A 24,218-nucleotide genomic window follows, 5' to 3' on the forward strand; every position below is an offset into this window, starting at 1 on the left:
AAAACCCCCAACCAACCCACGCATCTTGGAAAGGTGCCGCGTATATCACATACTTGCTCTAGGAAGAACATACAAGCCCTGAAGATGAAGTGGAGCAATGAGGGGTTTTCTTTTGCATTTGTCACAGGAAAGCTGTTTTCTTAACACTACAAGTTCTGTAGTAAGAGGAGCCATGCAATAAAATGTTTGTGCTTAATACACTGGAAAAACTGTTTAGATTATAATGGTGGCAAAGTGACTGCCAGGTTCAGTAATCTGCCAGGAGTGGTAATATACATTGTAGATGACTCTGGGTACACCAACCTGTTGATCCAACTTTTCAGTATGGAAAGGTGTGAGGAATGGGTACCCTATAAATTCTTCAATCCTGCTTTCTCTCTGGCCCCAGGGCAGCAATGTGACTTTCTCCAGAGTTCACCCATGCCATCCCAAGCACCAGCTACAGTGTTTGGTCATATGTACTCCTTTAACCACTCTTCTTCATTATATACTGAGTGAAAGATTCTTGTGACATAGTACACTTAGAAGAACACCATTTACCTTCAACTCATACAGCCGATGCTTGTGCTACAATCTGTAGAAACAATTGGATGAAAATTCTTTTGCAAACATTAGGCCTCATTCTGATTTCATGTACATCAGTGTATCACCCATTGAATTCAGTGGGATGACTTTCACAGGTGTGAGTGAGATCAGAATCAGTTAGTGTACCCCTAGTCATCTACAATGTATATTGCCACTCCTTTCATATAACTGAACCTGACAGTCAGTTTGCCACCATGAGGGTTAGTTGATTTTATCTGTGTGAATCAGCAAACTTGTCTCATTCACACCAGTTCTTCCTCTTAGTAAGTTTCCTGCTCCCTTGCCCACCCCCATATCATGTATAGACCATATTCTCTCATTGCACAGCCAGAAATCTGTTGCTGAATAGATCTGACTGCCTACACTGGATGAGCAGTGGGGTATTTTTAAGGGACAAGCAGGAGTAGTTTTAGGACACACGCATCTCCCAGGTTTACCTCAGACCTCATTGTATGACACTTCGGACTAACTCTTAGCCAACTAATTTCCATTACAATAATGTCTACATACACAAAGCACAAAAACTGACACAGCCTGGAATGTATGTAACCACCACTAGTAGATGTCCCTGTAAATAGAGAAAGCTACAGGACATGGGGACAAGAAAAGAGAAAACTGGAAAATTATATATATATTTTACATCATCAGTGCATTTTTATACTGTACAACTCTGAACATCTCTCCTTGCTATAAACCGGCTAATGATGGGCTGTTTTGTGCATCCTAGAGTCTTTGGGTGCAATTCTTTGCTTATAGTCCTCTCCAGATCCAAAGTCTACTGTGTCATGATAGTTTGTAAATTCCTGAGGTAATGGAAACTCCTCTGCTGATGAGTGAGTCCTGTGTCCAAACACTCGCTCCTGAAGTTCAGCAATATCATTTCTGATGTCTGCCATCATCAGCAACAGAAAATCGAATGAGCCTGGTGGGCCCTGCAAACATGACGTGTGATCATTAATAATACTTATTACTTAGTGCTTTGATATTTTCAGGAGTGGCACCAGGGTTTTTACCGCCCTAGGCGGCAGCGCTCCTCCTCTGAGCATTCGGCGGTGGGGGTCCTTCCGCTCCGCATCTTTGGGGCACTTCGGCGGTGGCTCCCGGAGCAAGTGAAGGACCCGCCGCCGAATTTCTGCTGAAGACCCGGGGTGGAAGGAGCCCCCACCGCCGAATTTCCACCGAGGATGGCAAAATGCCAGCCCCCAAATCCTGCCGCCCTAGGCGACCGCCTAGGGTTGCCTAGTGGAAGCGCCCACCCTGGATATTTTCCAAGCACTGCCCAAATATTAACGTAGTTATGCTCGCTAGGGTACTTTGACAAAACATTGCTTAGTGTTGGCTGTCTGAAATAAAACTTCTCCCCTTCAGTCAACCTGGAATAACTCAGAAAAGCACCTTCAAATGGCAAATGCATTTAGCACACAGGGCTCCATCCTGCAAGATGCTGAATACTTCTGTGAGTAGCCAAATGCCTTCAACCTCTACGGGCATCAGCCCTCATCATCTCAGAAGACGACTTTGCACTGAGCAGGCACAGAGCATAGTTCAGAGGCGATTCTTTTCCTCATGTTCCTTCTATTTTAAAAATTAATGACGTACTTTTTATGAATGGAAGATTTATAATAAAATACAATCGATAGGAGAAACTGAATTTTAAAATGAATCCGTTTCTCTACTGTGACCCAAATGCTGTTTTTCAATGACTAAATATGTTTCCATCTGTAAAAATGTTTCCATCTGTTTTTATCTCATTTAACAAAACCATAACTTTTTTTGAGTTCTCTTCACATGGATAAGTGCACAGTAGCAGATAAGTGCCTAGTGAGATTTTCAAACGCATGCCAGTGCCTAACTCCGTTGGGAGTGCTTGGTCTGCTGCAGAGGGCTGAATTTCACCCTGACTGAATAAGTATATAGAGTCATAGACTTTAAGGTCAGAAAGGACCATTATGATTGTCTAGTCTGACCTCCTGCACAACACAGGTCATAGAATCTCACCCACTCCCTCCTGTAATAAACCCCTAACCTATGTCTGAGCTGTTGAAGTCCTCAAATCATGGTTTAAAGACTTTAAGGTGCAGAGAATCCTCCAGTAAGTGACCCGTTCCCCACACTGCAGAGGAAGGTGAAAAAAAACCCATGGCCTCTGCCAATCTGCCCTGGAGGAAAATTCCTTCCTGACCCTAAATATGGCAATCAGCTAAACCCTGAGCATGTGGGCAAGACTCACCAGACAGACACCCAGGAAAGTATATGAGAACAAATACTCTGCATTGCATCTATCTCTTCTTCTTATCTTTATTTGTTAATTGCGCCAAATCCCAATTAATCCCTTCTTATTGGCTGGTGTTCCTTTTAAGCAAACTGTTTGCTAATGCTGTTCCAATCAAGCATCTGTTTCTGCCATTTACTATTATTAAGCTAACTAGTTCTATGGGAGATGTCCCAGGATAGTGCCTTCTAACGATGTACAGTACACCATGATGGCATGGCGATGCAGCGTATCCACTGAAGAGAGAACAGGGTACATAGACAAATGTTAGGCTTGATGACATTTAGGTACAAAATACTGATACAATAACAGACACACAGAGGGATTGCTTTCACCATAGGTATCTGACTGTGACATTGTTACTAGATCATGTCCTTTCTCTACTTGGGAAATCCTAGTTGGCTGGCAGTGATACTTACAGGTGGCCCTTTTGGTCCTGGTGCTCCTCTCTCCCCCTGTAATAAATACCATTTTAATTAGCTGTGATTAAAGCAAGCAGAAAATGACATAGCTTTGCCTCAACTGAGGCACTCATTCATCCCTGTGGATCAAGAATCCCTTGGTAACTATAGGCTTCATCCATTAAGGTGATGTAAACTAAGAGGAACAGGTAAGACAGCTTCCATCTAGCCTACGCACTGAGGATTGAATCAGGGACCTCCAGAACTTCAAGCAAAAGCTCCTAAAATCTTGAGCTAAAGAGTCAACCCTCCCTAGTTCAGTCTGTAATAGACTCATATCCCAGGCACACTGGGGGACCTGACACACTCTCTGCCCTGTGGGTTACACAGGTGCTGCAGGCTAGTAGGCCAGCTAGAACATTTGCCCAGCATATGCCATGAGGGAATTAGCAGCTGGCTGTGAGAGCTAGGGGTTGCGTGGAAACCTCAGACACATTTCTTTGTCAGAGGCTGGTCTTCACAGCTGTCTCAATTCTCACTTCTATGTACAGCTCTGAAGCCTGTTTAAATATCCTATAAGTGGCTGCTATGCACCCACTTTGCAGTCACTGGATTTAAGAACTGATGCCCTAGCTACATGCTCACCCACTTTCCCCCAATTCAACGGGGCTTGTTCACTGTAGGTGTAGAGGTTTTCACATATTCCTCCTCACTAGGCAGAAGCACTAGCACAGAGCAATTACTCAGTACACGATTATTGCTTGTCTCCATGCTTTGCACAACCACACTCAGCAACTTGTAAACATACACCCTATTAAATACCCCTGAAGGCAAAATTTCAAATCTTGGCTGGCACAGGGATCTACAGAAGCAGTCAATTTCTGAAAGGTTTGTAGAAAACAAGGTTTACAAAATGGCACCAGTAGCTTTCCAATAGCCTGAAGTTATTTTAAAAATAATAAATAGTAATTGTCAGTCAAAATTGGTGCTGATTCTTAAGGACATTCACTGATTTTTATGATTTATAGAGTTCATCATAAAAAATACAACCAAGGAGAGAGTATTGACCACAGAGGAAATCACATTTCACTAGAGGAGAAAGACTTTACTCACTTATTATAACACCGTAATAATTATTTGATTGAAGAGCAGATGTTTTGGGTCCCCAGCCACAAGTAAAACTAAGTGTTTGTTACCATTTGTTATACATGTCAGATAAAAGCTTTCCAAATACAATTAGGTTTTTTTCTGAAGGTATTCAGATCAACAGGAAATGCCATGTTTGCACAATCTCTTAAGATAGAAAATCAGACTTAAAAAAACAACCAAAAAAGAAGCCTTAGGAAAAAAGAGATCAGAAGGACATAGGCCCTGATACTCAAAGGTATTAGGTGACTAATTCCCATGGAAATTAATGGAAATTAGGCCCCTAAATACCTTTGCATACCTGGGCCATAGTCACCAAGAGAAAAGAGTGAGGAATTAGAAGACTTGGATCAGTCAGATGGAAGAGGCAGAAATTGCATCAGAGGGAAGACAGAGATCAGAAATCAGTATGAAGAACTAAATACATGTAATGCATGTAACAACAGAAGTGAGAGAGACGTGAGCACTTTCTACTGGAATTTTAGAAAGAGAAGTTTCATATCATAGAAGTAATTAGAGCATATAAAGATAAATTGGTTGATTACTTCCAAAATGGCTGTGATTATCTTTTCTAAAATATGTTTTTATTTATGGCCCAGAGACAGATATTGCCACACACAATATGTATAAGTTTAATAAGATGGCCATCGCATTATAAAAACAATTAAATGTAGGAGCACTTATGTTCCAGCTGTTAAAAATGAAATTATCCACATGAATACTTTTTTTGAGCTCCATCTTTCCTTGAACACACAATTTGGAAGCACGTGCTAGAAAGTTTCCGTAAAAAAATTATAGCTTTCTTAAGATACCCCAAACAATGATTTCAAACCTGTGGGCCAGATCCTGAAGTAAACTGAAGTAGCGCCATTGACTTCAATAGAACTATATTGATTTACATCAGCTGAGACTATTATTGAGAACCCAGGGTAAAATTTTCAAAAGTGACTTGAAGCCTAAGTCCTATTTTCAAAAGTGACTTAGGCACTTTGCACCCAGAGTCTCTTAAAAAGTCAATAGGTCTTTGGCTGCTAAGTGTCTAAGTCACAATCATAGAAAAGTAGGGCTGGAAGCGACCTCAAGAGTTCATTTAGTTCATCCCCTTGCACTGAGGCAGGATCAAGTAATTCTAAACCATCCCCGACAGGTGTTTGTCCAACCTGTTCTTAAAAACCTCCAATGACAGGGATTACACAACCTCCCTTGGGAGCTTATTCCTGAGTTTAACTATTCTTAGTTGGAAAGTTTTTCCTAATATCTAACCTAAAACTCCTTTGCTGAAAATGAAGCCCATTACTTCTTGTCCTGCCCTCAGTGAACATAGAGGACAATTGATCACTGTCCTCTGTAAGGAGGGATATGGAGAAGGAAAGGGCAGATGCTCAGCATAGAAGAGGGGATAAGCATTTTCAAGAGCCAGGGAACATAAATAAAAGCATAAAACAAAGAGTGGGATGAGGACACAAGGGATTTGTAGGTGGGGAGGATTCAGCAGTGCATAGGGACTGAGAGAGAGACTCCGAGGACACCAGTTGAAACGCGTGGATGGTCTTGAAAGTGAGGCTAAGGTGTGTGAACTTGATGTGGAAACAGAAAGATGCGGAAGGGCTTTGAAGGGGAAGGGAACGTGGTCAAATATTGGGAAAGGAAAATTATCTTAGTATTTGGAATAAACTGATCTGCAATAGCAATCCGTGAGATTGATGATAGCGATTGGGGGATGTATGCATACAGGAAAAGACTAATACTTCTGGCCTCACCTTGGTACCATCTCTCCCTGGTGCCCCCGGTGGACCCTGCAAGACAAAGGAATGGTTTTCACAAGAATGGAAAGGTTTGTGTGTGCCTGTGGAGGGTGGGAGGACACACTGCATGTTCTTGACAGGAAAGTAAAATACTGACCACTGGGCCCCGTCTGCCCTGCTTAATATGTGATATGTCAGGCGATGGTCCAATGGGTCCCATTGATCCTCTAGGACCTGGTTGGCCTGGAGGTCCAGGTGAGCCAGGAAATCCTGGACTTCCTTTTGGTCCCGGGGCCCCTATAAGTTAAAAGTGATCCAGTGAAGGTTAATACCCAGTTAGAGATTTTCTGTTAGTATATCAATATAAGCAGCAAAATATACAATTTCCCTAATGGATTCCCCTTTTCCTTTCTCTCTTTTCTTTAAAATAATACTTCACTGATTAGCTGCAGTAATTCCACAAAACCAAAACACAGCAATAAGGCAGTCAGGGACAATGACATTATTCAGAGCAACAGCACCTTTCTTCACTTTCATCCCAGGATCTCAATGTGCTTCACAAACATTAATTAAGGAAACCTCATGAACAGAACTAGACCACAACTGCTATCAGACAGGTGGTCAGGGATATCAAGAGTGGGAAGTGAAGGGAAAAGCAGAAATGTCTCAATACTAACACAACACAGAGCAAGTTAAACTAAAGAAAAACCTCTTGTAAAAAAGGAAGCATCAGCAAATTTGCAGCAATGGAGGTGTGATGTTGCACTCCATATGCTTTATGAAAATATGCTTGGAATGTGAATATAATGTAACTGGAATATTCTTTATGAAAAAAGTCTCTTGTAAGGTATCATTCAAAAGCTTATAATCTACTGAGTGTGTTCATCCTATTTGTATGAATGTATCATTCTTGTATCTAAACCTAGAAATATGAAGTATTACTCTGAGGTCCTATTGTAATTATGCAAAGTCTGGGCCATTGATGGTGTTTTTCCATTTAGGAGGGTGGGGATCCAGAGAGACAAAAGATTCCCGCCTTGTGCCAAAGCTATAAAAGGTGGGTAGAACAGAACAAAGGGGGCTGCCAGTCATGAGAAATCGCCAAGTTACCACCTGAGCTGGAACTAACAAGGACTGTACCAGGGGAAAGGATTGGGCCCAGACTAGGAAGGAGTCTAGTCTGTGAAAGAAGCTTATTGGGACATCTCTGAAGGTGAGATTTACCTGTATTCAGTTTCTTAATGTATTAGGCTTAGACTTGCGTGTTTTGTTTTATTTTGCTTGGTAACTTACCTTGTTCTGTCTGTTATTACTTGAAACAAATTAAATCCTACTCTTTATACTTAATAAAATCACTTTTGTTTATTAGTAAACCCAGAGTAAGTGATTAATACCTGGGGAGGGGGAGCAAACAGCTGTGCATATCTCTCTCTATCAGTGTTATAGTGGATGGACAATTTATGAGTTTACCCTGTATAAACTTTATACAGAGTAAAACAGATTTATTTGGGGTTTGGATCTCATCGGGAGCTGGGTGTCTGGGTGAGATAGGTGACTTGCTGAGCAGTTTTTGGTTAAAGTCTGCAGCTTTGGGGGAGTGGACCAGACCTGGGTCTGTGTTGCAGCAGACTAGTGCGTCTGACTCAACAAGGCAGGGTTCAGTCCCAAGCTGGCAGTGAAAAACAGGCTCAGAGGTAATTCCAGCATATCATGTGACAGCCTCAAGGGGGTCTCTGTGACCGAACCCGTCACAGGTGAATTTAAAGCTCTACAGAGGAGAGGCACAGAAACAATTAGGACTTTCAAGTTTAGCCCACTTTTATTGGTGATGTGTTGCATCTTTCTTCTACCTGATACATGAGCAGAAACGTGTACTGTTCTTCCATTCCACTTCTTATACTCATCAGCTACCAGGTGACTGTTGACTCAGTACAAAATATACTTTTAAGAGGCGAAGCAAGACAAATTAAGTATATATAGGTCAAGAGAAACATTGCCTTTCTTTGCCTCTCACAAGTAGACATCAGTCTGAAACAAACAATGTTCACATAATAAGCAACACTAATATGGTATTTGGCTGAACTGCTTTAGAACCAGCAGATGATACATTCCTCTTCATAGTGCATGGACATGGGGGGCACAAGAAATGAAAGTCAAACAATGAAGTGGAAAACAACTAAAAATGTTTATGATTAAGGTTTGCAAAGGAGCCAGACACCCAACTCCCAGTGTGTCATTCCATTTGAAAATTCCAGCCTACTTGATCACTAATCACATAGGAAATAGGTTAGCAGAGATAGTTTTCAACTAGAAAAAGATAATTCTACAGTACCTTGGACAGCGCAGGTCATTGAGAAACTAGATGGAAGAAGTATAGAGACTAGAGTCAAGCCTTGTTCAGAATGATTTCAAGAAGATAATAAACAGTACATTGCAGTCAGAGTCTTAGCCAGAAGAAGGGTCTAAAATGATATTGTCTTTGCACTGATGACATACCATAGACTGAAGACACTCTCCTCCAAGAAAATAAAGCAAAGATTTCTTCTACTCAGAGAATAAAAGAGACAGTAATGATAGGAATCAATTAAGTAGATAAGAAATCAAACCAACTAAGGAATACAGCTAGAGCTCTGCAAAACTTCCCAGTGAAACCCAGAACCAGAAAAAACTCTCTTAGGTTTATTACTAATCCAAAATTAGACCTAAGTTAATCGAAGTTAGTGAATCTTTTAGCATATTTGACCTTAGCTTGAAGGTATCAGAGCTGAAATATAGTTTTATAAACTTTGTGATTTCTCATGGTTTCAACCACAAATGAGACAAAATGCAGTGTCAGTGGAGTTTTGTTTTTGTTTTCTAATGCATTTGAATCCAGAAATCGGCACTAAACCAGTGAATGAATCCATGCAAAAGTATCATAGGAAAAAGGTTTGTTTGAACCCTTGCAAATTAAAAGCACATTTCCTATTGCACTAATGAGAATGGGCTAAAGTAACAGGCATTTCTGAAATGAGGTGAGGACAGTTTCAGGCTGAAGAAATGGTGACTGAAATATATGAGACACCCCAGGAAGAGATGGGGGAAAAAACATCTATAGGACTAGTATGTTTTAGATGTGAGGAAATGTTTGATGAAGAGAAAATGGGAAAGGCATAGAAGGCACTGTCAGATTGTGATGTGGTAGATTGGCAGATAAAACCAATTTTAAAAGAAAAATGTTGCACACTTAGAATCATATTAAATGAAAAGCTTTTTGTTCATATCACTATTTTATATTTGATTTCTCCTGGCTTGCATCTTACCTGGAGGGCCTTGGTGTCCTGGTTGCCCGGGGGGACCTGGTATATAGGCATTAGATGCAAGTACCTTTTCACCAGTGATTTGTTTGCTAAGGTCAGCAGCATTGTTTGGTAGCAAAGCAACCTGAGGGAGGAAAAAGAGAAAGGGTTGTAGATCCACTTTAGTTCCCCAATTTCAATTACAAACCTTGTTAAGTTTCTCTGGAAACAAAGTGAGTGAAACTTTAAAGGTCTCGATTCAGATGAAGTATTTACTACTAATATTCTCACTATTATTTATATTATGACAGTTCCCAAAGGCCCAGTCAGGTTTGGGGTTCCCTTGTACTAGTTGCTGTACAGACACAAACCAAGACATATTTCCCTGCTTCTAAGTGCTTACAGTACCAGACCCCAATCCTGCAATACTAGACTGCGTAAGGGCAGACTGCTGTGCTAGGGTGCAGCTCCCCTGATGACTATGGGGCTCTGCCTGGGCACAACTGCCTGCTCACATGTTGTTCATTGCAGGATCAGGACATATTTTAAGACAACAGCCAACAAGTGAGTGTAGCAAACGATGCAGAAGGAAGGGGGCAGAAGGGGAAGAAAGAGGGCTACAGCAATAAGATCTCATGGCTACACAGCCTGGCAATGTGCATCGCTTGATAGCCCCAAATCACCAAAACTTTAAAAAAGTGAATAATTTAAACTATTCCCTATCAAACCATAACCCTGTTGTTGTGGCCCCTTTATGTTTGCTCTGCACACCCCAGCCCCAAAGAAGTGACCCGTTGGCGCATGGCTGATTATTTCTGTATTAATTAATTTACATTAATTCATTTATGTGTTTGCTTCCCTCTTCTGCATAGACTCCCCCCATCTGTCCCTTTATCCAGCACCGTTAGTTCATTTAAATATACGTGAACTGTCCTCACAGCTCCCGCAGATGGTTTGCCTCGCGCTGTACAACCCCTGCCCCCATCTGCCCCACATGGGACTGTGAGGTCACTATGGCCCTTAGTGTTTCTCCACTCTCTGCTGCTGTCTGGGGGTGGTGGCAGATAGCTGCAGCTACCAGGGTCCACTGATCAGTTCAGCATGTGCTATGATATCATGGCAGACTGGGGCTAGGAAGACGCTGGTGGGACCTGCCCATCATCTCTAACTCCCCTTCCCTTTCCCATCCCTGTCACAACCCAGGGTTCATCTCCACTGCAGCTGGCAACATGCTTCCCAGAGCCGGTAGACAGACACACGCTAGTTCTGCTTGAGTTAGTGTGCTAAAAATAGCAGTGTAGCTGGGGCTACCACAGGTGACTGCTCCGAGAACAAACCCACCCAGACCTCCTGGGTATGTACTCAGGCAGCTAGTCTAAGTCGTCACCCATGCTATCCCCTGGCAAATGTGTTACTTTCAGCATACTCCCTTGAACAGAACTAGCATGTGTTTTTCTACCCACATTGGGAAGTACCCTCCCAGACACACTGCAAGAGTGAGTCCCACAAAACAGCTCATAGAGCTCCGAATGGCAGATCACATCAGGGCTACAGAGGCTGTACAAGAGTTGTCGCCTAGAGCTGCTGGAAGAGGGCAGGAGGCTGCTGGGACCGTGTGTTCCCTAAGGGCTGGTCCATCCCCTCCCTGCTGGTAGCCACCACTGCTGCTGTTGAGTTTCTCCTTCCTGGAGGTTGCTAGGGCCTTCTGAAAGGACCACTTCCCTCTCCCGCTGTGAAATTCTGTGGAAGAGTCCAGATGATGTGGGGCTGCTAGGAGGGACAGGGAATTGCTGGGACCATGTGCCTCACTGCCTTTCTTCGGGGGATGGGGGAGGAAGAGGAACTGAGTGGGGGGCAACTTAATTAGGCCCCTCTTCCTGTTCTGTGGACGGTTTTGCAGAGGTAGGCCTCTCCTCTACCTTCCAGCTAGAGATGTGGGAGATCCCAGAAGTGGGAAAGAGGGGATCCTAGGTGATGATTCGGGCCCAAATTATCATGTATCCGGTAGGGAGAGACCAATGGTATTTACTCTGAAAGGCTGGTGAACAATGCAAATGGGGAGAAAGTGGAGAAGTAACAACAAATTTCTTTAAATTGGATGAAGTCTCATTAACTCGCCAGTCTCATGAGGAAACATCTCTCCTTCTGCCTTGCCTGCACTAAAACTCTTCCTTTCCCTCTCCCTCTGTTGTTCTTTAACCCTGTAACAGTAGGATTTAACTCAGAAAAGTGTTCTGGATACACTCTGTATGAAAATAGCTGAACAAAACAAAGTTGGACTGTATGACGAGATGCACACTATCTGAAGTGCTGTTATGCATTAAACACTAGGCACCCTTGTCTAGATGATAACATTTAACAATGAAATGTTTTTAAAGATATTCTGAAAACCTTCTGTCCCCCAAAAATTGGCCCAGGGGAGACAACAATCATCCCTACTGATCTGCAGCCAAGAAAGTTACTAGCTGGGAGTGACCACAGGTGGAGTTGGGAATTTTGCTCTACCAAACCGAATTTAAAGAATGTTTTAAAGATACTTGGGGCAAATTCATTCCTGGTGTAATTCCATTGACCTCCTGGATGAATTTGGCCGACTGGCTATTTCAGTGTTTGATTCCTTCACATTTGCATTAGAGAGCTGTATTCTAAAGCATAATGATTCTTGTTATCTGGCATTAATTTGACCAGCCACGTGGAATTCATTGAATTGGATGGTCTCAAGATTCCTCTAGTTATTGCTATCAATTGTTGACATATACTCACCTGCCAATGATATAAACCTAAGGCTATTAATGTAAGGAGATGGTAACGCTATGTGCCTGTAATATGCAGCAACTTTTATGCAAGGATCTCCATCAAGGGATGGAGGCATTTTGCAAGTATTAATGACTTAAGCCTGGGATGGAACTAAGTGTTAGTGTCTATTTTACAGCTAGGTATATTGAGACAAAGGCAAGTCAAATGACTCGCCATACGTCACACAACAAGTCAAAGCCACCGGGGGCCAGGTCACTTCCTCTCCTCTCCTTCTCACTCATTGTAACGCCCCAGTATCTACAGCCTTAAGGCTGTAGCCAAGGCAGAGAGAGAGGAAATAGGACCAAGTATCCTAATTTTGTTTCTTTAAAGAAAAGAAGAGAACTGTATTTTCCAGGAATGGGAGTGTGTGTGTAGAAGGATTTGCTTATCTGACACTGGTCACACCTCACCTGATGAACCCCTGGCTCAGCTCCTTGTTTGAGGCCTGTTTTAGGGCTGTCAACCAGGGACAGTGATTGTGTAACCCAATCCAGTCTCTCCCTGTCTGTTAATCAGCCCGCTAAGCCTTCTTGCTGTTCACGCTCAGTGGCTTCACTGATGTCATTCCACAACATCTGGTTGCCACATACAGCAGCTGGGCTGTCTGGAGTCCAAAGGTTTTTCTTTACTGCAGAGCTAACGCAGGCTCTGACTCAGGTGTTGTCCCTAATCTGGCTCCCGTCCACATACCACACCTCTCAGTGGAGTGTGGTGGTGCTTTACACCTCAGCTAGCTTGTCTGTCCTGGGGCACAGGCTAAAACTCAAGTGCAGCTTACACTCTGGGAAGAGGGAGGAGTTGAGTGGTCAGGGTGGGATAGATCTTTCCCAGGAGCCCCAGAGGAAGTGCAGATGCTGGCAGGGCTTTGTACTTTTATTCTTTGTTTTAAATTAAAATATTTGCACTTCCCTAATCAATTAATTTATGGCTTGCAGTTGTGCCAGCCGCTATTTTAGCTATTACCCAAGGATTGAACCTTGGACCTCCAGAGCCAAAAGGATGAGTTGCTACAGCTTGAGCTAAATAACAAGGTTCCGTGGGAAGGGGTCTGTAACAGACCCCCAGCCTCTTTGGATTAAGCATAAAGAAGAACACATAACACGCACTGATCAAGGGGTTATACAAGCTTGTATCTTGGGCTGTGATCTCTCATAAGGCGTGAGTGGGGTCGTGCTACCACTTGGTTGGGAAGCATAGAAGAACCATCTAAATGCTGCAGGAAGTGACAGTGGTGACTCCGTAAATGAAATTCTTCTCTCTGGGTAGGTCTACACTTACCTCCGGGTCCGGCGGTAAGCAATCGATCTTCTGGGATCGATTTATCGCGTCTTGTCTAGACGCAATAAATTGATCCCGGATCGATCCTGGAAGTGCTCGCCGTCGACGCCGGTACTCCAGCTCGGCGAGAGGAGTATGCGGCATTGACGGGGGAGCCTGCCTGCCGCGTCTGGACCCGCGGTAAGTTCAAACGAAAGTACTTCAAATTCACCTACGTTATTAACGTAGCTGAATTTGCGTACCTTAGTTCGAAATGGGGGGGTTAGTGTGGACCAGGCCTCTGTGTAGGCATTAAACCAATGCCCCAGCACAGTTTTGGGGCTGCCAAAGATGCCATTTTTAGACTGAGAGCTAGAACTAAGACTTGACCACTTGTGATCATTAAAATTTCCCTACCACTTTTGGCAGGTGGGTTCTAGGTGTCAGAACCAGCATCTCTATAAATTCAAACTAGTAAGTAAAATTCTGCCAATCTCAAGTTTCACCTGGACTAAGCAGCTGTGTAGCATTTATATGCACTGTTGAAAAGCATGGAATGTTTCACCCCATTGATGGTCATGTTTGAGTGATGGATTAATTAATTTCCCCTATATAGATTTTATTTCAATTTGTGGCCTGGAGGTTACTTCAGGCTCTTTCAGGATCCCAACTGCTATATAAATGCCACTCATTATAGTCATTACAATGACCAATTCTTCAGTTTATGTTCTGAACAGCCAGACAGGAATCAATGTGTGTAACTGCAAAGGATCGACATGAACAGAATATAAAAACGTCTTCTGTTGCTTGGGTAAAAAAAAAGACTTGTACTGTCAACAAGCTTTTTTATTAAATAATTTAGTAAGTAAAAAAAAAAATCACATATCTGCAAAGCCAGCATACACACGTGCCTCCTCACTGAGTCAGCAGGACCTGAGACATGCACTAAACATATCAAGTAAGTGAGTCCCGGGTCTAGTTCACTAACTTTTATATCTCCCAGCCAGAAATTTATACAAATTAGTGCCAAACCATGTGTTTTTGATGTTGACCGTTATCCTCTTAGGGATTAACTACACTCACTGACCTAATTCATATTTCATTTTTTGGATGGACTAGGCTACTTGTCCAAAATGACCTTGGTTTTCTCCATCCATAACTCAAAATCCAACCTTTCCTCACACCCTTCCTTTTTCTGTCTCAGTGTAAAGATTTGTGTGGATATATTTTTAGGGAATGGCAGTGCTAGAAACAAGATCCTCACACCATCAGTGTTTCACGTTACATATTGTAGCTTTGAGGGGTTCCTATGAGAACTGTAGACTAGTTGATTTTGACATAGTTTGACTGGACTGATGTGTAACACTGATTTCTAATGAAGATGCTTACATATGTCTGGGTAAGCAGATGTGCATAAGGTACTATGTTGCACTGATTCCAAGCACTGGATTGCTGACTTGATATATTTTTTATAAATTTTGACAACTCATTTTGCATTCTTCAACTTGCTCATCCCAGTTTCACTGCAGCTATCCTGAATGCTGCAAGGTTCAGGGTCAGCACAACTTTGCAGTCAGGATGTTGCATAGTACATCATGGTGACACTGAGTCCCACTGGAGAAACCATTCAAGGTGGCATCTTTGTCTTGATCCAGCCCTACTACTTCTTGGTTCTGCCATCTGTGATGCCTCAGCCTGTAGTGGATTGTTATATTGAAATACTCCTGGGAGAATTCTGTGCCACTGCACATGTGCAGAATTTATGTCCCTCGCAGATTTCTTTGCTTCCCTGCAGAAAAATGACTTTCTGACAGGGAAGCCACAGGAGTGGTCATGCAACTCTCTCGAGCAGTATATTTTGGGTGCCAAGAGCAGCTGGCAGAGAGGTGAATCACTGTGGGGCAGGACTGGGGAAGACCCAGCTGGTGGCTCCTATCCTGCGCCACTCTCAGTTGCTAGTCCCGGCTGGGCTGGGGAGGACGGGACTTCTTTTTCCCCTGCATGGCACCCAGGGCTATGTCAGACCCACTCCCAGATTTCTCCCCCGGTGGTAGAAAACTCTGCAAACTCCCCCCACTCCTCTGCTTCCTGCACCCATCGCTCCTCAGCTTCAGGGGAAGGGATCGCTGTACAGGGAGCTGCTCCCCCATCCACACAACCTCCATGCATCCAGATCCCCCTCATAACCAGACCCTCCCACCAAGCCTCACCCCCCCTACACACCCAGAACCCCCAGACGAACCCCACTCGCCCTGCACCTGGCCCACCCCAACGAACCACCTGCACCTGCAGGGCCAGTTCCAGGCACCAGCCTGGCAAGCAGGTGCTTGGGGTGGCTGCTCCGGAGAGGGGTGGCAGGTCCAGCTATTCAGCGGCAATTCAGCGGACCATCCCTCACTCCCGCTCGGAGCGAAGGACCTCCCACCGAATTGCTGCCGCAGATCGCGATCTTGGCTTTTTTTTTTTTTTGACTGCTTGGGGTGGCCAAAACCCTGAAGCCGGCCCTGCGCACCTGTTTCCCCACCCCACTGAGCCTCAACCAGCTGCACCTGTATCCCCACCCCATTGAGCCCCACTCTCCCAGCATCTGGACCCACCACACCCCGACCCCCTGCTGAGTTCTATCCCCCCCCCACAATCAGCCCACCACTCGCTGAGTTCAAAACACCTTCACCTGGACCCCCCTGCACAGTCCCATTACCGTTGCACCCAGAACTCCCCAACAAACCCCTTTGCATCCAGATCCCGCCCCACACCCGGATCCCTCACTGAGCTGCTCACACCCAGATTGCCCCACCCAGAACCCTCTCAACCCCACTTGGATCCCCCGCCACTAAGCCTCTTCACACTTGGATCCTGCCTTGCTGAGCTTGCTTGCCTACACCTGGTGCACCTGGCATGGAGGGGCAGGGCCCTCAGGAGTTTCTGGGGCAGGCCTGGTCCTTGTGCTGTGTCAGGGTTGGGTACAGCTTCACCGCTGAGTCAGTGTCCCGGGGGAGAGCTGTACAGTGACCTCCTATCTTTGTGCAGTCAGTGGCCTGTGCTCCCCAGTGCCATGCTGGACTCTCCACACTTATTTGACAAATAAAATTTGCAGAATTTTAAAATATTGCATGCAGAATTTTTAATTTTTTGGCACAGAATGCCCTCAGGAGTAATGAGATAAAGGCAACCTAGATAGGCAGGGCCTAGGCATTAAAGTTATTGTACATGCCTCTGTTAGAAGGCCTTGTTTTCTGTTTGCTAACCTTTCCCTCCATGCATATGTGCCTTATTCTCGTACAATAATTCTAAGTCCAGAAAGTCACTCCTGATCAGCCAGTATGTTTTGCTATAGACAAGACTTAATTACCAATAGAGATAAGCACACAAGCTTAAGTGTTTACAATACCCACCAAATCTGAGAGCAGGATACTTAGTACAGGATTTGATGCCAGGTTTCTCAACTGGAAACAAATAACTGGGCAATTAATATTACTTCTAACGCGAGCTGGTTGGAAAATGGAATTTCTGTTCTGTGGGAAACTGCAACATTTCAAAATTTGTTGTTCCAAATCAGAAAGAAAAGCTAAAATTTCCAACTTTCCCACACAACAGAAATGCCTAAAAATTTTCATTCTAAACCATCAAAACATTTTGTTTCAATGTCAGATTACAAAATAAAAAATAACATATTAAAATTAGAATATTATAATACAAAAGTTGAAATGAAATATAATTAAACAGGAAAGTCCAAATGAATATTACCAAAATGTCAGGAGAAAGTCAAAATGAATCACTTAGACCTCCTTCCACCAATATGTAGTTGAAATTGACATGTTCCTGCCAGGGCTGACTCTACCATTTTTGCCGCCCCACGCAAAAAAAAAAAAAAAAAAAGCCGCTCGAACTGGCGAAGCAAAAAAAAACAGCGCCCGGACTGTGTCACCCCAAGAATGGACGGAATGCCACCCCATGCATGTGCTTCCTCCGCTGGTGCCTGGAGCCGGCCCTGGTTCCTGCAAAAGTTTCCACTTTGACAAAACTACATTTGTACTGGCTATACCTGTTCTGTGTAGGCTCAAGCCCTAAATGTTGTGTATTTGGAAGGAATTAAAGGGGAAAAGACGATGCAGCTTGTCAACACTGCTGGGTTCAAACCCTTGTATGTGGAACTGGATTTCATGGTCTTATCCTAGTCCATGGTGGGCATCTGTCCATATCTCAAAGCTATCACTGAATTTGAGATGATTAGCAATCTGTTCGGATGAGGTCAGTGAAATAGCAACTGCTGCCATTCACACATGATTTTAAAACTTTACACTCAATTTCATGAACACAAGCCTCATGTGGCTGTGATTCATCAACATTGGTATGTTTAAAGTTACCCTCTAAGGAATCATAGAATCATAGAATATCAGGGTTGGAAGGGACCTCAGAAGGCCAACTAGTCCAACCCTCTGCTCAAAGAAGGACCAATCCCCAACTAAATCATCCCAGCCAGGGCTTTGTCAAGCCTGACCCTAAGAAGAACTGCGGTTTTTTCTAGTCTCTAATTTATACTTTTAAAATATATAATGTAACAATGGGACTGACAAAATGTTTGTACCTTTTGCTTTAGTTGTAAAACCGTCTGCTTTATCTGGTGAAATTCCTTACAAGAGGCACAACAGGTTCCTGCTTTCAACACGTTGTCAGCCTTCTCAGAAAGCCCGGCTAAAATTAAAACAATTTCCAATACATTTTAAAAGGGCAGAAAACCCAAAGGAAAGAAAAGCATACAGCAATTGCGAAAGCTACTGTGCCATAGAACGGCCTTTGAGGTTTTTAGACTACCCAATAGTGTGAAAGGAAGAGAGGCTCACGCCATTACCAACCTTTCAATTATGAATCACAATGTAAGGCTGAGCAATTTCACAGAGGCAGTGCAGCCCACATTTTAAACGCAGCTGTTTCCAGTTAACAGTCCTAAATCCCCTTTTCCTCTTTTATATCTGAAAATGTTTACACTTGTACTTTTATCTGTGCATTTACACTAGGCCAGCCCTATAGATCTGAAATTATTTACAATCCCCTCCAACGGCCACTTTTCATACATCGTAAATTACACTCAAACCCCATGCAACGTGACAGTCTTATTCAATTGACACAAAACTGGTCTTTATCAACACTGATTATTCTGCTGTGCAATGGGGCTGCAAGAGCGAACAGGGCTGAGAATTGGGATTCGTGGTAGAGGTTTACAGCCAAGTTAGAGAAAAGGTCACTATAATCGTTAGGTATGTAGGAATGAATCTGTTGCAGCATCCGCAGAATAACCCTGAAAATAAGCATTGCAACCTTATTATTGTTGGCCTCACACAGAGCTAATCACTTTAGCATCACAAACAAACAATTATTGTTTTAATAGTTGTCCCACATGTAGGCTTGCGTAATGATCAGCCACAAGAGCCAATAGTAGGGTTCAAACTCTGGACTTTAAGAATCGTGGTACAGACTTCTACTACTGGAGTTAATGGAGGAACTCTAGTAGCAATAGTAGACTGTTTGCCTCTAAATGGACCACCAGCAGCACACTTAGCTATTGTGTTATACTTGCTCATTTGAAAACATACTTTAGTATAATTGTTTGGGTCATGTTTTCATAAATGTGTTCTGCTTTTGAAAACTAAAACTGCAACACTAGATACAAACTGGCTTTCTTTTAGTATAGTATTAAGGACATGACTTGGTTATATATAGATTTACTGTGTCCAATGTAAAAAAAATCACATCATTCCGCTTTGTTCAAATTTCACTATGTTCTTCTGTAATACATAAGGATACGATTCTGTCACAGAGGTCACGGGTTCTGTGACATTCTGGGACTTCCATGACTTTTTCTGGGCCAGAGCTGGAGCAGCGGCTACCAGAACAGCTGACCGGTGGCCAGCTCCGGGCTGCCGAACAACTGACCAGAGGTCACCCCATAGGCCACTGCAACCGCTGGCCAACGATCAGCACTGGGGCTGCTAAAGCAGTGGACGCTGGAACAGCTGGCTGGCAACTAGCCCCTGGGCCATCAGAACAGCAGCTAGGGGGGAACCGCTGGAACAGGTGACCTGCCGTCTGCCCCACGGCCGCCAGAGCAGTGACTGCAGCCAGCCTCGGGACCACAGGAACAGGGACAGGTCGGGGGCTTCTGTGAATTTTTATTTATTGTCCGTGACCTGTCCCTGACTTTTACTGAAAATACCTGTGACAGAATCTTAACCTGAGTAATACACCAGGATACTAATACAGCTTCACAGCCAATTGATTTTTCTGTAAGATTATTCTACCAGACTCCAAATCCAGGAAGCCTTTTGGGATCCACTGCAACAAGCGGTTCTGCCTTTGAGAGAGAGAGGTTTATTTTTCTTATCTTGGCTTGTCAGATCAGAAACGTGCCCCCGTACCCTGTACTTCATTGTCCTAAAGCACGAAGAGGAAGATGATAAAGAGGAGGTGAAGTTAGCTGATCATCAGTATTAAGGGTATCAGAATTAGTGATGAATAGTCAAAAGATTAGGAGATTCAGACAAGCATATGAGTGCTTAGATCAGGGGTCAGCAACGTTTGGCATATGGCTCGCCAGGGTAAGCACCCTAGCGGGCCAGGCCAGTTTATTTACCTGCTGATGCGGCAGGTTCGGCCGATCGCGGCCCCCACTGGCCGCGGTTCGCTGTCCCGGGCCAATGGGGGCGGCGGGAAGCCGCGGCCAGCACATCCCTCGCCTGCGCAGCTTCCCGCCACCCCCATTGGCCCAGGATGGTGAACCGCGGTGAGTGGGGGCCGCGATCGGCCAAACCTGCCGCATCAGCAGGTAAATAAACTGGCCCACCCTGCTAGGGTGCTTACCCTGGCGAGCCGCGTGACAAACATTGCCGACCCCTGACTTACATGCTTATCAAGTGCCTCATCTAACACTCACTGTAGCCAATAGGAATCTTTTCACTGACTGCATTGGGCACTGGAACATCCCTCAAATACTCCTCTGAATTTTATTCAGTGCTTTTTTTGGCTTGAAATACCAGGCTCCTTTGTGAGCTTTCCAGTGCTTCCTAATAGTGTACAAGCTGGTAATACCAGTAGAACAGCTTCCCTCATCGTATTCTCCCCAGATTCCTAGATTTAATACCAGAAGGGATCATTACATTATCTAGACTGACCTCCTGAATAATACAGGCCATAAAATTCACCCAGTTACCCCATGCGCTGAACCCAATAACATGTGTCTGGCTAAAGCAGATCTTTGAGAAAGGCACCTAGTCTTGATCCGAAGACATCAAAAGATGGAAAATCCACCACCTCCCTTGGTAGTTTGTTCCATTGCACGGTTATAAATTTGTGCCTTGTTTCCCATTTGAATGTGTCTGACTTTAATATCCAGTCAATGGTTCTTACTATGCCTTTCTTTGCTAGATTAAAGAGCCTTTCAATACCCAATGTTTTCTTCCTATGAAAGTACTGATACACGGAAATCAAGTCACCTCTTGATCTTCTTCTTGATCAGCTAAACAGACTGAGCTCTTTAAGTCTTTCCCTGCAAGGCATGTTTTTTCCAGACCTCAAATTCTGCACCTTCTCCCAACTTTTCAACATCTTTTTAAAAATGTGAATATTTTGGTGCCAGTATTTCTAGACAAAAAGCAGGAATTACAGAGGCATGCATCATTTTAAAAATAAAAAGATAATTAGGCTTGTCTGTTTTTAAACGACAGTAAAAAATGTTGGTTTGGAACAAGTATTAAACCAAAGTCCCTTTCAATTTTTATTTTATCCCAATGAGTTCACGCCCGCCCCCGATGACTGGACTGGGTTGAGAAATGTTGCTGAAAGCAACAACAGTCAGAGAGAAAAAACTGCCAGATTTCTCTGCTGTCTTTAAACCCCAAGCAATCCCATTGGAACCAGTGGGATTGAGTGGAGTATAAGAAACACTGAATTTGCCCCTAGTTCTAATATATAACCCAGTTCATCAGGACAACCGATGTATAGAAAAGGCCCGTGCATCAACAAAATATGATTATAATAGTTGACTGCGGCTATCAGTGAGGTGGTCTAATAGTTGGAAAGGATCATGCTGCAGAGAATTGTGTGAATCTGGTTGGATCCATTAGTCTCTATGACCATCAAAACACAATCCAATACGCTGGTGAGAAGAAGGATAAGAGATCGCCCTACTTCTGCTTCCCAAGGCAGGATTCCCCTAATTTACACCCAACGGAGGTGATGTTCTGACCATGAAAACAATCATCCATCACTACCTTGTGACCCCAGACATCAGATCCAGAATGTGTCCACTTCTGAATAGAACCAGAATCCATCTGGATCATGCCCAATGGTCAAGGAAGCAATGAGAGTCTGAGGCAGTCATCATTGGTGCAGATACTGAATTCAGGCAGAGTCCATCTTGTCAACCCCAGGGTTCACCATCATTTCAGTGGGATGTTTAAATAAATGGTTTTCATTGTATAAAACTTGAATCTGGGAGCTAAACTACTTGACAGAATCCCTTTGAACCTGTCCCATCTTATAGGGCCTCCTACAGTACAAACAATTAAGTCCAGCTCACATGATGTTTTGTTGGCCTTCTTCAGAGCCTTTTACCTCGTTACTGGTGAGCCCTGCAGCTGCTATTGATAAGAAAACTGCTTGGAAAGGCAGTATGTTTCCTTAGCATATGCTGGAAGTCACGATCTTGCTTATGCTGGAAGAGAGAGAGATACTGCCAGGAGGAGATCTCTACAGGGAGCTGTTCTGAATGCATTCTTTGCACAGAGATTGTTTAGCTTATCATCTGTGTTGTATTATCTGGGCTCGGACTGCAGAGAAGATTTAGTTTGGCCTCTTTTGAGTGTGTAACTGTATTGTCTCTGCAATATGAAAAATGATTGCTGAAGCAGCAAGGCTGCAGCCCCTTTTGGTGCCCGATGTCCAAATCCACAACATATTTAATCCAATCCACTTCTAGTAGGATAGGGCCAAAGAGTGTAATTCTTCTGGCATGGCAGAGGAAACACATTATTATTAACTCTCTGTGTAAGGCAGGTTTCAGAGTAACAGCCGTGTTAGTCTGTATCCGCAAAAAGAAGAACAGGAGTACTTGTGGCACCTTAGAGACTAACAAATTTATTAGTCTCTAAGGTGCCACAAGTACTCCTGTTCTTCTTTTTGTGTAAGGCAGGTTATATTTGGAATTATGGTGAAAGATGTCAAATTTTTGTCTGTTTTTATATTGTCTCATACAAAATATTATCAGAAAATCTGCCTTAGTGTTCCAGCGACCAATATAATGTGACTCTACTGTAATTCTATATAAGGTTATTACAACTTAAATGTGTTGCTGTTTTATAATGGTGCAGGAACTTACATTTACCACAAGGTGGCACATAATTTATAGACCTAAAAGTCAGCTGCTGAAAATCCTCTTGTTCTGCATTCTGGCCAGTATTTTGCAGGCTAGTGTGCTTAATAAAAAAATAGCTAGGGCCAAATTCTGCTCTCATTTAGATCTGAAATCAGTGAAATTATTCTAGACTTACACTGGTGTAACAGATCAGAATGTAGCCCTTAGATTCTGTATGCTGCCTCCCCAACTGCTGCTGGTAACTGTTTGAGAGATGGTGTCCTACACCACACAGAAGACATGGTTTATAGTGAAAAGAAAACTGTGTTACAAACTGCTGTTTGCAGATAGTTGAAGTTCATTTACAAATGCCTAGAATATTTTGAACAGTCAGTAATCCCGAATGCTATGGACATTCTTCTATCAGAAAGCTTGAACTACAGAGGAAATGTTAATTATAAAAATATCTGCAAGGGTATTAGTGACAACACACATGTTTTGTTAATGACATCTTTATAAATTAAACAATTATAAATGTTTGAAAGCTACAAAGAGCAATCACAGATTACCGGGATGCTCCAGATACATGTTTTCAATGGGACAAATAAAAATTACAAAATGTTTCTGCCTATTGTGCAGCTGGGGTTTGGAAGAGTCAGTGATATAAAATGTACTTTCAGTCATTAATAGGTGAACCAACTGTAACCTATCGTTCATCAAAAGATGTTTTCAGTTTTTTCTTTTTTTCCCCTCTGTTACTAAATTTTATATCTGTGGTTAATTTAAATTATCCCAAACTTTATTAATTTAAGGGCATTGGATGATGGCAGATACTTTTATACTTAATACCAATGTTCAAATAAAACAAAACAAAGCCCAGAAGCTCAACATTCTATATTTATTGGAACAATTTCTGATCTCTGTTGCAACAGTGCCATCCCATTAACTTCAGTGCCATGGAATTCAAGAGCTCTAGAGTCACAGATGGAATTTAGCCTACTGATTTAGATGATTAAAACATAAGTTGAATCTCCAGGTATAATTTTGGTGTGTGCCTGAAAGCTCAAAAGTACTAACATTGGGCCATCTGCTAATGTCCTTGGCCTCAGTGTAAATACAGACTAAATCCACTTAAGTGATTTTGGCTTTACGGAGGTCAGAATCTGGCTCATTTTCCTCTAAGTGAGATCCCACACTGGACTAAATTCTATTCTTAGTTACTCCTATATAAATTGGATTTGGCTTATTATTATGTTAGCTGCAAGTATTTTATGTGTTTCAGACAAAGTGCTCTAAATTAAGTAATAAGAGCAAGATTCGTTATTCACCCACTCTTCCCCTCCAGGGAGAATGTTTTCCACATGCTTCAAAATATTAGCTTTTCAT

General features: G+C 43.1%; 1 protein-coding gene across 2 annotated transcripts in view; it reads right to left on the reverse strand.

The window, feature by feature from the left end:
* Positions 1-1,203: 1,203 nt before the first annotated feature.
* CCBE1 (collagen and calcium binding EGF domains 1) overlaps positions 1,204-24,218 on the reverse strand; it is a 184,551-nt gene continuing 161,536 nt past the window's right edge. For both annotated transcript variants that reach the window (XM_034773938.1, XM_034773937.1), the window contains exons 6-11: positions 18,072-18,178; positions 9,452-9,572; positions 6,307-6,446; positions 6,165-6,200; positions 3,277-3,312; positions 1,204-1,517 (exon numbers count right to left, since the gene is read on the reverse strand). In XM_034773938.1, the coding sequence (XP_034629829.1) occupies positions 1,284-1,517; positions 3,277-3,312; positions 6,165-6,200; positions 6,307-6,446; positions 9,452-9,572; positions 18,072-18,178 (674 nt within the window). In that variant the 3' untranslated portion in view covers positions 1,204-1,283. The remainder of the gene's footprint in view (positions 1,518-3,276; positions 3,313-6,164; positions 6,201-6,306; positions 6,447-9,451; positions 9,573-18,071; positions 18,179-24,218) is intronic.

Source organism: Trachemys scripta, chromosome 6, assembly GCF_013100865.1.
Source record: "Trachemys scripta elegans isolate TJP31775 chromosome 6, CAS_Tse_1.0, whole genome shotgun sequence".
Lineage (NCBI taxonomy): Eukaryota > Metazoa > Chordata > Testudines > Emydidae > Trachemys > Trachemys scripta.